Source organism: Populus trichocarpa, chromosome 12 (genome assembly GCF_000002775.5).
Source record: "Populus trichocarpa isolate Nisqually-1 chromosome 12, P.trichocarpa_v4.1, whole genome shotgun sequence".
NCBI lineage: Eukaryota > Viridiplantae > Streptophyta > Magnoliopsida > Malpighiales > Salicaceae > Populus > Populus trichocarpa.
Genome location: NC_037296.2, coordinates 3,185,054 through 3,202,124, shown reverse-complemented (window position 1 = coordinate 3,202,124; position 17,071 = coordinate 3,185,054). Strand labels below are relative to the sequence as shown.

The 17,071-nt window shown below is 33.4% G+C and overlaps 3 protein-coding genes across 4 annotated transcripts; 1 reads left to right on the top strand and 2 right to left on the bottom strand.

Moving 5' to 3' along the window:
• The first annotated feature begins 1,121 nt into the window (after window positions 1-1,121).
• On the top strand, window positions 1,122-3,363 carry LOC7489790 (reticulon-like protein B5). Its single transcript, XM_024581757.2, has 5 exons — window positions 1,122-1,356; window positions 2,089-2,269; window positions 2,363-2,504; window positions 2,715-2,784; window positions 2,875-3,363. The coding sequence occupies exons 1-5, from the start codon at window positions 1,122-1,124 to the stop codon at window positions 3,042-3,044; spliced, it is 798 nt and encodes a 265-aa protein (XP_024437525.2). The 3' UTR covers window positions 3,045-3,363.
• Window positions 3,364-4,316: 953 nt separating this feature from the next.
• Window positions 4,317-6,471, bottom strand: LOC7485200 (F-box protein At5g52880). 2 transcript variants are annotated; one of them, XM_006376548.3, is made up of 6 exons: window positions 6,163-6,471; window positions 5,608-5,762; window positions 5,422-5,509; window positions 5,096-5,271; window positions 4,866-4,951; window positions 4,317-4,695 (listed from the first exon to the last, which is right to left on the bottom strand). In XM_006376548.3, the coding sequence occupies exons 1-6, from the start codon at window positions 6,345-6,347 to the stop codon at window positions 4,561-4,563; spliced, it is 825 nt and encodes a 274-aa protein (XP_006376610.1). In that variant the 5' UTR covers window positions 6,348-6,471; the 3' UTR covers window positions 4,317-4,560. The 2 variants fall into 2 exon arrangements, with proteins under 2 accessions (XP_006376610.1, XP_002318351.1); XM_002318315.4 differs by having other exon boundaries at window positions 4,866-5,011; window positions 6,163-6,470.
• Window positions 6,472-8,301: 1,830 nt separating this feature from the next.
• On the bottom strand, window positions 8,302-15,556 carry LOC7489792 (uncharacterized). The gene is made up of 15 exons (XM_024582633.2): window positions 14,967-15,556; window positions 13,795-13,916; window positions 13,610-13,698; window positions 13,488-13,523; window positions 13,125-13,216; window positions 12,867-12,967; window positions 12,118-12,182; window positions 11,323-11,819; window positions 11,142-11,229; window positions 10,930-11,037; window positions 10,275-10,843; window positions 9,684-9,819; window positions 9,510-9,578; window positions 9,234-9,404; window positions 8,302-8,864 (listed from the first exon to the last, which is right to left on the bottom strand). Exons 1-15 carry the CDS (start codon window positions 15,182-15,184, stop codon window positions 8,751-8,753), a joined length of 2,475 nt encoding a protein of 824 aa, XP_024438401.1. The 5' UTR covers window positions 15,185-15,556; the 3' UTR covers window positions 8,302-8,750.
• Between the last annotated feature and the right edge of the window lie 1,515 nt (window positions 15,557-17,071).

The following is a 17,071-nucleotide window of genomic DNA, read 5'->3' as shown; positions in this document are numbered from 1 at the left end:
TGCTGCCACTGGCATCACAGTCCAATTGGCGAATTTGATCAATTAATTTAAATGAAGGTAACATATTAAAAGTTCAAATATTATTTGGCAAGCATTTTTTTTTAATTTCTTACGTGTTCATTTCCCAGTGCTGCATAATCTGCCTTATAAGTTTAATTATATACAGGCATCCGAAAAAAAAGAGGAAATAGTATATGTAAGTGTTAGAAACTTAGATTACTAATATAATGGAACTTTATGTTTTACAAATAAATACAATCTAGTTTTTTTTTATAATATTAAGAAAATAAAAATATTTTTATTTCCTTTAGATTAATGGAAATTTATGTTTTACAAATAAATACAATCATTTTAATTTAATATAAATGGAAGGATTGAAAATAATATTATTTTTTTTATTGATACAATTGAAAACAAGACAACCTTAAAAACATCTCAAAGTCATAAATATGTTACAATTGTCAACTTTTTTTTTTTCACCTTGTAGAACACCTTCCAAATTAAGCCTAGGTTTCCTTGTTCACTCTAGATAAATAGGGAATGTCTTAAAAAATCAAATATTTATTACCATAGTTATTAAATTTTACCAGGTTCAATAAGATGATTAAAAAAATACATAATTTAAAGGTAAATTTTGAATTGAGTTAAAAAATAAATTTACTTGTAAAACTAGGAGTTTGATTTAATCAGTTTTTTAATAACTTGATTAAACTTGATTTATTAATGCTAATTTATTTTTTAAAATAAAAATTACATAATTGATTAAGGTAATAAACCTGTATTGATATCATGATCTGTAAATTAATTAAATAATTTAATAACCTTTTCTGAATTTGTTTCTGAACCGAAACTGAAAGCTGTGATTATTGCATCAAACAAGGAAATAACATGCAGAACATTTCCCCACGTGACACTTCCAAATTTCTCTCCGTTTCCGTTATTTTCCAAATCAAGCAGCAGGTTCATTCTCCAAACCTCAGCCTCGGACTTCCCACACCTCTCAACGGTCCAGATTCCACCTCTCCATCCATTACTCACACACAAAAAAAGTGTGTGGCTCAGATCTCACTCTCATAATAAAACTCAAAAACTTGGAAAACAGTATATATATACATAATCACATGCAAAAAAACGAGCACACACATACACTCAAAGATCCATCCATGGCGGAGCACGAAGGGCAGCGTGAATCAGCGGCTGAATCACTGGTGGATAAGATAACAGAGAAGATCAACGGTCATGATTCATCTTCGTCGTCTGATTCCGACAACGAAAAGTTTGATGCTGTTAAATCGAAAATCTTTCGGCTTTTTGGTAGAGAGAAACCCGTCCACAAAGTATTAGGCGGTGGAAAACGTAAACAAACACTGACATTCTCTCTTTCATTTATTTATTTTATGGAATATATTATAAAAAATACTTGTGTTTTTAATTCTTTGATTCAAAGTTTAAATATTGCTGCTTTCTTTAGTAGAAATTAGCATTAAATGGCATTTTTTTCTTGGGATTGTTTCAAAGATTTGATTTACGAAACCATGGAATAAATATTTAGGGAGCGTTTGGCTCTGCTGTTCAACCTGTTTTTCGGCGAATTTCAAATTTTTTTTTTTTGCTAAAATTGAGTGCGGTTTGTACCTTTTGGATCGTTTTGATGTGCTGATATCAAAAATGATTTTTAAAAAATAAAAAAACATCATTGGCATGTATTTCGGCACGAAAAGCTATTTGAAAAGCAACCACTACCACACTCCCAAACACCCTTTTAGAGAAAATGGAAGAGAACCCTTCTTTGTTCTTTGTTTCTGTTATCTGATAGAGATATCTGTTTGTTGCTTGAAGATGGTAGCATTGGATCACTGGATTCTGTATCTTTTTTTTATTTGTTATTCGAAAATAGAGAAGAAGAAATTTCTGCATTTCCACCTTTATATGATTGAGCATTGTATTGTATTGGTGACTAGGGAAGCAAATTTGGGATACATTTGTTTTTGTTAGATGGGACATGGAAATGCAGAAGAATGATTGATTTCTGTTCTTGAAACTGTTTGTTTTTCCCTAACAGATGGTTTTTTTTTTGGTTTCTTGCAGCTGCTGACGTTTTCCTGTGGAGGAACACGAAAATCTCTGCTGGGGTGCTTGGTGGTGCAACTACAGTCTGGGTTCTATTTGAATTGCTTGGATATCATTTAATAACTTTAGTTTGCTATTTATCAATATTTTCTCTGGCTGTTCTTTTCCTGTGGTCCAATACATCCGATTTCTTGAACAAGTAAGGATTTTTAGATACTCTTTATGTCACTTCGGATTTGGTGATGTGTTATTCTTCTTATGGTGTTGATTTTCAATTTTTTTTATGCATTAGGCCCCCGCCTAAAATCCCTGAAGTTGTGCTTCCTGAAAAATGTGTTCGTGAAGTTGCTTCTGTGCTGAGAATTGAAATCAACCGAGGATTTGCTGTCCTGCGTGATATTGCATCTGGGAGAGATTTGAAGAAGGTTCTTGCTGTAAGTGATCTCTTCCTATCGTTGGTATAGCGTTTGATCTTTGGCTGGGGAATGCCGTCTCTTATTGATTGTATTTGTTAACTCCTTGGTGATTTCTACTGTTTCATTGGCATGTTAATGCATCAAAGTTGCAATGATGCATCCTTATATGTGCCAACCTATGCTGGGTTTATAGCACCATTGATCAGTTGTTGCTCATTTGGCTGTCAGGTAATTGCTGGCTTGTGGGTTCTGTCACTTATTGGGAGTTGCATTAACATCCTGACCTTGCTCTACATATGTAAGAGATTCAGATGTCCATTACTTTCTATTAAGATGCTAGATGGATTTTTATTGACAGACTGATTTTTACTTGATTTCTTCGAAACAGCCTTTGTTTTGCTGCACACCGTGCCAGTGCTGTATGAGAAGCACGAGGACCAGGTTGATGCATATTCTGAAAAGGCATGGATTGAGATCAAGAAGCAGTATGCAGTGTTCGATGAAAAATATTTAAGCAAAATTCCAAAGGGGGCATTGAAGGGAGAGAAGAAGGATTAGAGAGAGGGAGAGAGAGACCAGCTCTAGTGTTCACTGGGTTGAATTTTGACTCTCATAAATGGTCAATTCCATTCTTTCATGGTTAGGTTTTGAGGGGTTACAAGTTACGAGTCTAGACTTATCATCAGCCAGCCCTTGTTGTCAATTGTGTTGATGTTTGATCTTATCAGTGTTGTCGATTTTAACATTGTTCATTGTGTCATTCCAGTAGTGTTTTTCATCAGCATATTCATGCTAGATTTTAACTCTATTACAAATTATTTTACATTCCATTTTGGAGAAGGAAAAAAATAAAGCGATTCCTGCCTTTGGAGAGATAGATATGAATGTTGATATTTAATATCATTGATAACAGACTTAATTATATTTAATAATGTTATTTCCAATGTATTATATAATAAAATGATAATAAAACAAACATTTATAGAAAATTAATTGAATGAAATCAAATGAGAGAAAAAAAAGTTAAGTAGGGCTACTTATAAAGAATCCCTCCTAACATTAGAAAAGAAATTTTAAAGAATAAAATTGAAATAAAAAAATAAAAAAATAGATAAAAAAAACCTATACATATAGACTTTTCAACCAAGGCTTGCACGCTTAGGTCTATTATCTCAAGTAATGGAAAGGAAAAAAAAAATCTAAATAAAACTTTTTTTATTAAATAAAATTCGTTAACATCAAAATTAATTTTTTGTGTGGCCAGAATCAATGTTAGCCAAAAACTTTTTCTATTATCGGAATCTGACCACCACTTTCTCTACTTTCTGAAATCATAATCTAAAAAATAAAAAAATAAAGTTTTACATCACAATTTAATTTTTAAAATATTGAAAGACTGAAAAATTATCATTTAAAAAATGAGAGGACCCAAGTGAACTTCTCGCTCCATTCTTGAAATTGTTGTCACCTGTTTTCTTCTTGTTTCATACTAAGTCCCCTTTGTCTTAATTTTGTTTCTCCTTAAAAGTTTTTAACAAATCGATCATAAATTTGAACATTGAATTTGAAGAGACAAGATTTGAGAACTAAATTGATAAAAAGCACTGTAAAAACCCCAGATCGTGTAGAGTTTTCTATAATGCATAAATACAAATAAAATTGCTTCTCCTTTTGATCTAGTGTACATACACAAAAGTACTTCTCATTATTAATTGCATGGTAGGATTTTTGTAACCAGGCAAAAACATCTTCCCAGTCTTCGAAAGCGGTAACTCATAATCCTATTTCATTTCATGAGCAAGACGCAATTTCACATTCAGATGTGCTCCATTCAGCTGCAATGATCCTCGCATGTATATCACAAAAAAATGGGACCATTCCCATTAAGAGGCGTTAAATTCCACAACAAACATATATATACATACAATCTACGAGTTATCTCCTTCGGTGTTCTCATGATAAAGACATTCAATGGATAGATAACGTTCTTGTAAGACATTCTACAACTAATAAATGATTCTGAGTCCCTGCTGAAAGGGATGAAACAATCCATGCTTTGTTCCTAAGTAAGTTTTTATCCTGGCCTGTACTGATTCAGTGGGTGTGCCCATAACTTGGGAATGTACCATTCATCAAAGCAATCATCCAAGTCACTATCACTGTCCGAGGACATCATAGATGAAGAGCCATCTAATAGATACTCAACAACCTAAAAATCATGAGCGCATAGGAGAATGTTAGTCAAAAAGTACAAAATTTTAGGAAAGTGCTTCAGTCAGGTCGGGGACAAAACAAGGTTTGTGATGATAATTGAATCGACAGAACCCTCCCACCATCCCCACAACCTAAAAGAACACAGCATCCACATAAAGACTATACCTGCTCAGATGATTTGGGAACAATTGGCTGCATTTTAGGCTGCGGTCCGCATTTTCCACTACCACATTTCAGGCCATCAAGCCACACTATCATATCACAGTACAAACAGTAGCCTCTACTAGTTGTTAGTCTCTTCGATGAATTGTCTGAAATCCAGACAACAATATTAATGAGAAATGAATCTTAGGGAGAAACTAACAGAAACAATTATATTCAGTAGATAAGCATACCTATATATGCTCTTTTAAAGGCCTCTCTCCAATCAACACTGTTGTTATCCTTATTATCCTCACCTCGCCTGCCATTCAGCAAATCCTTAGCATTCGAGGAATTATGGTCACTTGCAAAAATCGTGGCATATAGGGATTGCCACAGATGGTTATTACAAGCTGCAGCATTCCATGATCTTCACAAAAAGCAAGAAGAAACATTAAACTCAAACGAAGAATTAACTGCTCAGGGAATAATACTCAAGGAACCCAAGATAATCTGTTATGCACTAGAGCAATCAGGAAAGCAACTAAAAACTAGATGATTTGGTTTGTAATTTCATTACCGGGAGACTAGTGAGGCAGAAACCAATGACCGTGTGTCGAGCAAACTGAAGATGTCTACAAGAACATCCTGTGTCAATTCAGTATGACCTGAAATTACCCATAAAACCATAGTCATAAATTACATGGCACACCAAACGTTCTAACATAAGACTATAAATTCTCTAAATTATAGTAGTACTACTAACATTCTTGCATCCGACACGCTTTACCACGCCTTTTAGAAGCAACCATTGCTTGTTTGAATTCTTTTGTAGCAACATTCTTCTTCTGCTTGGGCAATGTAGCCTCAGCACTCTGAACTAGGAGATGCGCTGCTGAAACAGCATTGTTTGTCCACATTCTAAGATTAAAAATACCAACAAAACAATCATGAGAAGTTTGACAAGAACAATAATCCATAGTAATTAGTGCAAGAAACCCAAATTGTCTCATTGGCCATATATCAAAAGCCGTGAAATTGGGTAATTGCTTTCATTCAATTATCACCAACGCAATCAACTGTTCAACAATACCATCCAATTTCAATTACAGAAATGAATTCTTGTACAAACATTAAAATTGGAGCAGCATATTCTTATTCAGTTTCGTTTTCAAAACCCCAAAAATCAAGATCAATAAAAAGCATGTTTCTTTAACCAATTCTTGATTCAATCAAATCCATCAAAATTACAAAAAGGGTCCTAACAATTCACAAAAACAACAACAAAGATGACAAGCAAACAAGAAATTGAAAGACTTACTGAGGAAGGAGTTTGAAGGAAGAAAGGGTGTCTTGAAAGACGAGAGATTGAAGATTCTTGGGGAGTTTGCTATAAGCTTCTCGTAGAATCAAGCTTAGTTCTTTACAAGCTACAGGGTAATGGTGGGTTCTTGTTAGAGCCTCCTTGTAACCAAGAATTTGGTATCTTTCCACTTGGTCTGACATTTTCGAGATTGTGATGAAAAAAAGTGGGAGCAGAGACCGAATTTTGGGAGGAAGAAGGGATGAGTTAAAGGCAACTAGCAGCCTGCTGTCGGTTTTGCGGTTTCTCTATTCACCGTACATGAAAAGAAAAGTAGTATATTATTATTATTATTATTTTCTTTTTAAGTCTAATTTCACTAGGAAAATTGATTTCTAAGCAGAAAAAATCTTGTTAGAAATTATAATAGACAAATATGAAAGAGGTATTCTATTGAAAATGGCCTTATCTAAAGTTCAAAATATTAATCTATATTCTTTTCTGAAGATATTTCCAACCTCAACTGCGTTTTTGATAGTGAATATATATTTGTATATAGCAATTAGATTATTGTTTGATAATGTGTAGTAAGATATTTTTAAAAAATATTTATTAATTAAAAATATATTAAAAAAATATATTTTTATATTTTTTAATTTTTAATATAAACATATTAATATTATTGAAAAATAACTACAAAAATATTTATTTAATATTTTTTCAAGTGAAAAATAATTTTAAAAAACTTTGAAGTACAGAAGTTACTATAGTGTCAAATAAATGTTTTGTTTGTTTTTGTCGTGTTGAGCTTTTTAAAAAAATTAAATTTTTTTTTGCTTTGAATTAAATTTCTTGGTGTTTTTGGATTGTTTTGATGTGTTTATAGAAAAAAATTAAAAATATTATTTTAATATATTTTCAAACGAAAAATACTTTAAAAAGCAATCATTACCGTGATATTAAATACTACCGAACACTAGAGCCTGTTTGATTATATATTTTAAAAGTGTTTTTGAAAAAAAATTAATTTTTTTAATTTTTTTTAATTTTAAATTAATATTTTTTTAGTATTTTTAAATTATTTTGATGTGCTGATATCAAAAATAATTTTTAAAAAATAAAAAAAATATATTATTTGATGTATTTTTAAATAAAAAATACTTTAAAAAACAATTATTATTACCCTTTCAAATACGTCCAAAAATAGAGGAATAAAAAAACTTACATCTTTTAGATATTATCTATTTCTTCAAAACAAAACTTAAAACCTGAATAGAAACCGCTTAAGGTATTTAGGTGGACTGCCACATCTCCTTATTCTGCGTTCCTTTTGACACGCCATTGAAGCTACAGTTCATACCTCAGTTTTGCTTTCTTCTTTTAATTATTTTTTCTTACTGACATTCAGTTTTGTCACTCTATATCTGTATTTTAGACTTTGATGTTACTAATGATCAATGTTTTTTTCTTGATTAATTTAGATATTCGGGCTAATTTGTGTGTATCTCGATTAATCTCACGAATCTTGAAATTAACGATTATGTAAGCTTTCAGTGGCTTTAAAAAGACTCAAACTCGTGATCATTAGGGAACAAATCTAAAACCTGACTAGTTGAACTATCTCTCTGGATTCTAATGACCAATGTTTGATTGGTACTATAATAGCTTTTAGAGTTTGAAAATATATCTTAGAAACACTAAGAATTGTAGCTCTTTCTTAACCAAGATTTTAAAAGAAAGTTTATAAGAGAACTTATTCAAAATATTATTAATTAAACACTTTTAAATTCAGCAAAATGTATATTGCATCACACCACACCCAGAAATAAATATAATATCCCATTTAAGCTTCAACCAAAGTTGTTTCATGTTAAAAAAAAATCTACATCATGCCAAGTCAATATCTCCTGATAACAGGAAAATGCACAGCATGGAGATGAGCTAGACTTGCAAGTCGAATTTGGCTACTTGTGTTTTAGTTAGAAATGCTTTCATGGCACGTTTCACACTTTCATTTACATTGTGTGCAGTACAAATTGCAGAAAGGGTGCAGCTTGTGCAGATGGACGTTAACAGTCCATTTAGGTTTTCTTTTCTGGTAAAATAGAATTCTGAATCATCAGGAGCACATGTAAAAAAAAACAGAACAAAGCTACAAGAGTAAAAAATATATATATTATTTTTCACAAAGACTAATTTACAAATTCTATGTTCATAGACTACAAACTATCTAACAAACTCAATATAGCTCCCTCTCAAATTCCACAAACCCATAAGCATTTTCAAGTACCACGCAGACATAACATCATTACAATACTAAAAATGTGGTGGCAATTGTTTGCAGAATGGCCTAAAAAAATACTGAGAAGTAACATTCTTTCACCCCATCTGCACGTTCCAGACAGAAATGAAAGTATATATAACACCCTAACATAAACTCCTTCGCCATTTCAATTTCAGGAAATGGTGTCAAGGCATTCTGCATTCCGTTCAATGCCGCTCTGTTGTATGCTTGTGACAACCATGTTTTACTTGCAGGGAAAAGCTTCCATAACCTCCCACTTTCAAAGAATGTTACTAATGATAGGGTGATCGCTTTATAAAATCTAGAGGAAGTAAGTCAACTGCTGCTTCTTCCTTGAACCCCCTTCACCATACAACTCATTCCATTGCTTCAGCTCATTCATTACCGAACCCTCAGTTGCAAAACTTGCAGCAACCTGCATACATTATTAAGTTAGAAACATCCCTGGACAGAACACAAGATTCTAGATTTCTTTTACTTCCATGTTGCAGAACCAAATCATCAAGATGGGCGTTGGTTCAAATCACACTACAAAGAAAGCAGGGCTACTTAACTAGTTGAGGATGTCTTTCTTCAATGAAATAGTGCTGCTAACCATAGAATATTAACTCTAGTCTAGTGCCAGCTACTTGCATTTTAAATCATAAGTTATGGACCATAAGTCGAAGATGGAATGAGACTCTGGTGACAGAAGAATTTGAATTTGAAAAGACTATTTGCTGATGGATTGAGAGTAAAAGAAGCAATCCAAATCCAAATCAAAAGGAAATTCATGTAAGCTTACCTGATTCTTTGCCTGTCTCATATCATCCATGTTTAATGGCCTTAGAATGATTACGCTTTCCTCTTTGCCTTCTTCCTTTTTATCTGCAGCATCTTCAGAGCTTGTGCCTTCTTCCTTTGTATCTGCAGCATCTTCAGAGCTTGTGCCTTCTTCGGCTTTCTGCTTCTTTTCCTTTAGAGAGATTGATGGAAGCAAAAAACCAAGAAAAGTATCAGCAAGGACTAATTTCAATAAGAAAAATGAAAATACATCTATAACATGCAAGAACGGGCTTACCTTATCCTTCACTCGCTCCTGCTGTAAAAGCTCTCTGACTGGTCGATATGCTGCTGTGACACACAAGTTCTGTTTATAGTAATCAATCAATATCATGAGCTAATTAGTCCATTGTGAATATCATTGATGGATGCTATAAATGTTCTGGAAAACAGAGAAACAGAAATAACAAACCTTAAGATCACTTCCACTATATCCTTCTGTCATGGTTGCAAGCTCTTTGAAGTCTAAGCCTTCTGTTTTTTCTTTTGACAGAAGAGTTTTTAAAATCCTTTCCCTGCTCTCAATAGATGGAAGACCGACCATAATTCTGCCCGACACAAAACACATTGCAGTTAGCAAACACATTATGAAGCATGTCAATATTTTAGTGAGTCTATCCTTGAATGTTTCTCCTCCAGCAAGGTTCAAAAAACTCCAATAAAACTACTCAAGAGGATCAAAATCAAATAAGATCATCTAGATAGTATATGGTGGATTCATAGGGGGTGGAAATTATTAATGGAGCGGGGACATTAAAGCTCACAACTGAAAACCATGATGGAAGCAAAAGATACTTGAGAAGGTTCCTTGAAGTGGTCAAGACAGAAGGTAAAAAAGAAGGAAATTGCTTAAGGCTATACTGGGAGCAGAATCACTCAAGAAGAATGTTCAGAAAAGATGATGACAAATTATAGTGGACTGCTTGTTATCATGGACCAGGTATGCTGAGTGATGATGATGGTCAATAAAACAATTAGAGAAAACAGAAGAAATAAAACGCACCTGCGCTCAAACCGCCTGATAATTGCTTCATCAAGGTCAAATGGCCTGTTGGTTGCTGCAAGGACAAGAATACGCTCGCCAGGTTTTGTCATCAGACCATCCCAGTGAGTCATAAACTCATTCTTAATCTTCCGCATGGCCTCATGCTCACCAACCCTAGTCCGCTGCCCTAGCATGCTATCAACTTCGTCCACAAATATGATAGTTGGGGAAACCTTTGCAGCAAGTGTGAATAGAGCTCGGACATTCTTCTCATCTTCACCAAACCATTTTGAAGTAATGGTAGACATCGAGACATTTATGAAACTTGCTCCAGCTTCTTTGGCTATGGCTTTTGCCAGCATTGTTTTTCCTGTTCCCGGAGGTCCAAACAGCAATATACCTCTACAGGGCTTGAGAAGCCCACCATTGAAGAGATCCGGCCTCCGAAGAGGCAGCATGACAAGCTCCTGGAGTGATTCTTTGGTTTCATCCAAGGCACCAATATCTGCAAATGTTACTCCAATCTCATTTGCGGGGATAACCTCTGGTCTGATTCGTTTCTCAAATTCATTGTCAGGAGGTACTTCCTGCAGGAAATAATGGAAATTCATCAGTAAGACAAACAAAATAACATTGACCGCTCTTGTCTAAAATATCAAGGGTCTTGACTTACAGGGGTTTTAGGCTGATTCTCGCTGTCCTTCTTGGCTCCAGTTACAGATTTTTCTGTTTCACTTTTAATATCATTCTTGGCACCAACAGCCTCTTCCCCTTCAGTTTCCTACAATTGACCAAAAATGTCAAAATATGAAAGTTAATAACACAAACCTTACTTCTGTAGTGTAGAGCTTATTGTGTTATAGACAATTCAGGTACAGAACCAACCTTGCCAGCTTCGGCATTAGTCTCTAGTTTTAAAGTATCTTTCCCATCACTTTTACCTTCTTGGAATATACTCAATCCATGTGACAAGCTGCTCCAGAGACAGAATTGTAAGTAAGAGATTGTTTTCTACTATTTTCCCAGAGGATATAACCAAAAAAAAAAAAAAAAAAACAGTATCCACCTCTTAGATGATATAACAAGCTTTCCATTTCGGTATTCTGGATCCTTATTATTCATCAGATGATAGGATATTGCTGATACTACAATTTCTTCAATATAGTTGCTAAGAACCATTGTGTCTGCATGGCAAATAGAACTAAAATCATCGCATTCGATATCATTTGCTGCAAGCACCTCTGCAATGTGGTTTTTGGTATCTTGAATCTGAATCTTCTTCATGTCCTCTTCCAGTTGGGCTTTCCAGCTGACAAGGTGGGTCTCATCTTCTGGTGGTTTGATCTCAATGTTGTATGGGAATAACAGAGCTAGCCTCTCATCCACTTCTCTGCAATCATCTTCTTGGTCCAACATCCGGGAACCAAGTATCAACACATTACCTGAGAGCTTCTTCAACATTTTTTCAAACAAGGTGTACATCCTTTGTGATTGAAGAAGAATCTTCTCGGCATCCCTAAGGTATAAAATGATGGAATTTCTCTCCGATACTGAAGCCAACACCTGAAAGAATAACATCTTGACTATTAACATGATATTAAGAATCATGCAGCAAAATAATGCTCATGCTGAAAATCAAATTTTATTTTACATTTTAATATATAGCTATATATACAGCAGAAACTCTCAACCAACTGGTAAATAGCAAAGCTGTAGAATTGTCTGCTCTTAAGAAGGAAAAGTAAACTTCAACAAGTAACAGCATCACCAGCTAGGGACTGATAAATTATTTAATATCAACTACAACAAATTCACGAGTACAGGAAGACCAAACAACTTAATGGGGATGATATTATTTTACCTGATAAAGTGATTGCAGAAAGAGTTTCTCATCAAAACACCAACTGCTGGAGTGCTTGAGAGGAGCTGTAAAACAAAAGAATCCCAAGAAGCAGTGAGTACAATAGCAGATTAAAATATGCAGATTACTACAACCAACCTAACATACATACGAAAACTAGAAGATGATCAATGAGAAAACTACGCGTTATAAATGAATCAGAATTGATTTCTTCATAATTATTAAATATTTAGTCATGTAGGAGCTATGTCAGATAATAACAAATTGCTACCAATAATAATGCTTGGAATCAAATCAAGAAATGAAGAAGCTAAAGTTTGTGGATTCAAAAATAGGACAAGAAAACCACAAAAAACAGTGCTATGTGCTTGCAAGGCTAACATTTCACGGGATGAAACCCAGTAAATAGGACAAAGCCATTTAACTTAACATTTCTTATCCCGAAACCAAAAAGAACTGAGGCACAGAAAGTATTCGAAACAGTAACTTAGTGATAAAGTTTCAGGTGAGAATCTTTTCATTTGATGTGATCTAATAATTGTACTGAGTTTTGTAAATCTGTACATTTCGAGGTAGTGACGGAGAAATATGGATTCATTTCCTGCATCACTATCTCTTCAAGGAAGCTCACTTCGTTGCAATGAACTTTCTGATAGTCAAACTTCAATAAATTAACTACCAAACATATATATCACAATTTTTATAGTAATCAGTTCAGCTATGTAGATGACTGAATTCTGATGTATAACCTGGATTTGTAGAAGCGGATTGTGAAGAAATACTACTCATATCAGATGCAGTGGAGGCATTTCTGCGAAGTTTGGGAGGATTGTTTGACCCTTCCATACCCCTGCAGTACATGAAGACATGGGGTTAGAACCAAAACAAATTCAATCCCTGTGAGATCTTCCATCTAACCACCACATAAGATTGACTGAACTCATCCAAGCCTTATGATTACTGCAAAGGGATAATAAACTGAGGGGAGTGGGAGTGCTTGTGAATACCTTGTTTCTTCCTTTGTAGAAAGGATTGAGAAAGAACCAAACAAAGAGGACATTCGTTCCAAAGTGAACCCGGAAATGGAACTTGTGAAAGACTACAAAAATAAGCAAAAAAATCAGGATACTCAACCATATCAGGATGTGAGGCTATCTGCACTTCTCTAACTGAATAATGAACGAGGCTATTTACATTCAAAGTGTAAGAACAATTAAATCAACTCCACTCATCAAATGTATGTCATTAAACAGGTCTTCGTGCTTAGTTTCGACCACTTGACTGATATAAAATATGAAATAATGCATTAAATTTCAGATTCAACAGCAACAGAATGCTCAATTCATCAGCACAAGCAAGAGAAAGCTTACGGGTTCTTTTTTAATGCATCCATATTTGCTTTGCATCTGCAGTAAAGATAACATGAAGAATATAAGTACTATCCAAAGGCAACATGGAGTGAAGGTTTGAAAAAAAAATTGTTCATAGTCACCTTTATGGAAAAGTCATGAACATCCAACAACAGCAACTTTGATTCAAAGTTATGTGCTAAAGCCTTTGCAAGCATTTGGTGATAAAACTCTTCAAAAAATTAAAATTGCAAGAGATTAGGTCACAATGTGATCTTGAAAACATAATATTCAAGTTAAAATCACAAAACATATTCCTATGGCTTACCAGCAGGTCCTGAGAGCAAAATTGTTCTACTGGCGGGAGAAAGGTTCCGGGTGTGCTTGGAGAAGTCAGCATGCTTTAAATGAACAAATGCCGCACTTGTTAATAGCATCCGGATTTTCTCACTGTGATTGGCCACAAAAAAAAGTGAGAACGTAAAAATGGATTGATTATTAAAAATCTTCCACAAGAATGCATTCCAGAATATATGTTGTAGCACCATCTAAACTAATGCTGCAGAGGGATCACTTCATAGACATGTCAACCTGGGCTCTGGGCAAAACAATATGATTTAGTTTCCATCATCCCCAACAATCCAAGAAAAGATTCTCAAGCTTTACATAATTGAAGTCTTGATCCAACTATATGATTCAAGTCCCATCATCTCCAATAATCCATGAAGAGGGTAGTAATAGCAATTCATCCAGATAAACCTTTCTCAAATTCAACAATTCCCGCTTGAGTATTCCAGAAACAGGACATGGATCCACCAATAATAAGATGATGCCTAATAGCTGTCACAAAGACTAAAAAAAATCCAGCAATACCAGTGAAAAACAGAAGAGAACTGGCAGGCTTGGTATCAATAACCTAGGACATGAAAACTATTGACATGTTGAACTAGAATCATCCTCGTACTTCGATAAATATTACTGAGATTACATAAATTCATGACTTGCCATTATGAAATCTATGGATGAGTAAACTTCCCCTATATACAACTGTACATGTTGAACTTATACAAGGCTACCCTGTCCAGAAAGAGGGAAATCCAATTCAGTTGTTGAAGGAGCAGAGATCATTCAAAATCTATATAGGGTGAGAATCTATCAAAATGACAAGATGTCATTAATCAACTAAAACTCAAAAAAGAAAACAATTTAATAAAATATACATGATTATCATAATCATGTCCAGGGGATTTTCACCATGTCAGAGGATTCAATTTCCAGATGATGATAATAAAAGAACCTATACCCCATATGTGGTGGATACACAGAATCAACACAAAACCCCATGATTTCTGTAGTTTTGGACAAAGAAAAAAAGTAGACTTTCTTTCTCAAGATCTTCAAAATGCCCATATCAGCAGAAATAAAACGGACCATATGATACAACCAACAACGTGATAAAAGTCATCAAAGTGACCAGAGAATAAAAAAACATTATCTTGCCTGAGATAGTAAGGGAACTCATCAAATGTGACCTCGCTCTCTCTTCCATCAAGAACCTGCCTCATCAACTCTTGCTCAATCTGCTCAACCGTGACACCATCTATTGAACCATTTCCACCAGCCCACCTACTCACTTTTTGTCCAGATGCCAATCCTAGCCCCATACCGACCCCGACGCCAACACTCAAAGCAGACAACAACATATGCTTCTGTTCCATCTCTCTCTTTCTCTTTCTTTCGAACTCAAAACTAATAAAACCTTGAACAATACTAAGAAAACTCAAGATTCTAACATGAACATGAACACATGATCATATATGCACATAAAGTGGTAAGTTCTTGACACCCCACAAGCTAAAATGGCTGTTACAAAACCATAAAAGATGTGGAGGATCAAGAAAGAGAGAAGGAGAGATTCAAGAAACAAGAATTTAGGAATAAAATGGAATGATAAATAAAATCTTTCTCGAGGAGACAAGGAAATCTGAAAATGTTAAAGGGGTGGTCTAAGAATAGAAGGTTTGTCTAATCTTTTTGACAGGTATGACTCTGGTGGTTTGTGGTCTGGCCCTCTTCAACCATTTATAGCATGCTCCCTCTAATGAACGTTAAATTCATATATAACCGGGAAAATTTACTCTCTTTTTTTATTTTTTTAATGTTTCTGGTTTATTTTATTTTGGTTGGTCGGTTTTCTCTTTTTAGCTTTTCTGTTTGGTGGATTTTGGCCTTTTCCTTTTGCTGTATATATATATATATATATATATATATATTATTATTTTTTTGTCTAATATATATATAAAGTGAATACCTACTTTCTTTCTGTCCTTCCACACCTTTTGCTTATAATGGTGGATGCTTTTGCTAATTTCTTTTTATTTTAAGACTATTATTTAAAAAAAAATGATGAAAAAAATACCAATAAAGGATTAAATAAATAAAAAATACATTCTAGAATTAAAAAAAATAAAGAGATTTGTCTTCTTTATCTCCTCTCAACCGTCTAAGAGGTGGACACCCTCATTTATATTATTTCATTTTAAATTGAAGAATATATGTAATTTCAGTTTTTAATTAATCAAATCTAAAAATTAAAAAAATATTCCACAATGAAAGACAAAACACATGTAGAACACAGATCTGCATAAAAACAATTAATTTATTTTCAAATCTAAATTATATGAATGCATCACATGGTAAAGTGATCTAGCTAGGCTAGCAGCGTCTATAAAATATCACTAGGATTTTCTGAGAGCAAAAATTCCTTGAATTGCAAGTTATTTAAGTGGCTCTGAGTTGTGTTTGATTTGTCACTTAGCCAAATTATTATTCGAATTTTTGGCGTGTGCGTTGTCTTTGGTTTTGTGATAATATTAATTGACAGAGGTGATTTGTTTTAAGTCCTGTTTGTTTTGTATTTTAAAAAAAATTTAAATTTTTTTTATTTGTTTTAAATTAATATATTGTTGATGTATTTAAATTATTTTAATGTGTAGATATTAAAAATAATTTTTTAAAAATAAAAAAAATATTATTTTAATATATTTTTAAATAAAAAATATTTTAAAAAATAATTATAACCATATTTTCAAATAAGTGTTGATAGCGGCCGGAGGATTTTTTTTTCTCACGAAAATTAAAAGACGCTATGAATATGAATATTTTATCGGCGAGTAAACATCATTTTATTAATAATTTATATCGCCGACAAATCGAGCACGTTGGTGATAAAGTTTTATCAAGAATTTGCTATATATCGAAAAATAGAGATAGAATATTATTACTAATTTTTTAACGGCGGCTGATCCTCGAGGAAATTAAGCATAATAATTGACCCATAGTTGTATAGGCGATTCAATTATTATATCCATAGAAATTATAAATTAGCCCCTTCAAATTAATGTATCATAGAATAAAATTTCATATATATATATATATATGGATTGTTTTATTTTTCTCATTTGATGTGTAACAAATCATTTATAAGTGAAAAAAGAACTATAACAAAACTATTTAGTTTTTTATTTAAACAATAATATGTACTAAATTGAAAAAAATAAATTTACAGATAGCATTTACGTTATTGAAACCATTCTATAAATGCT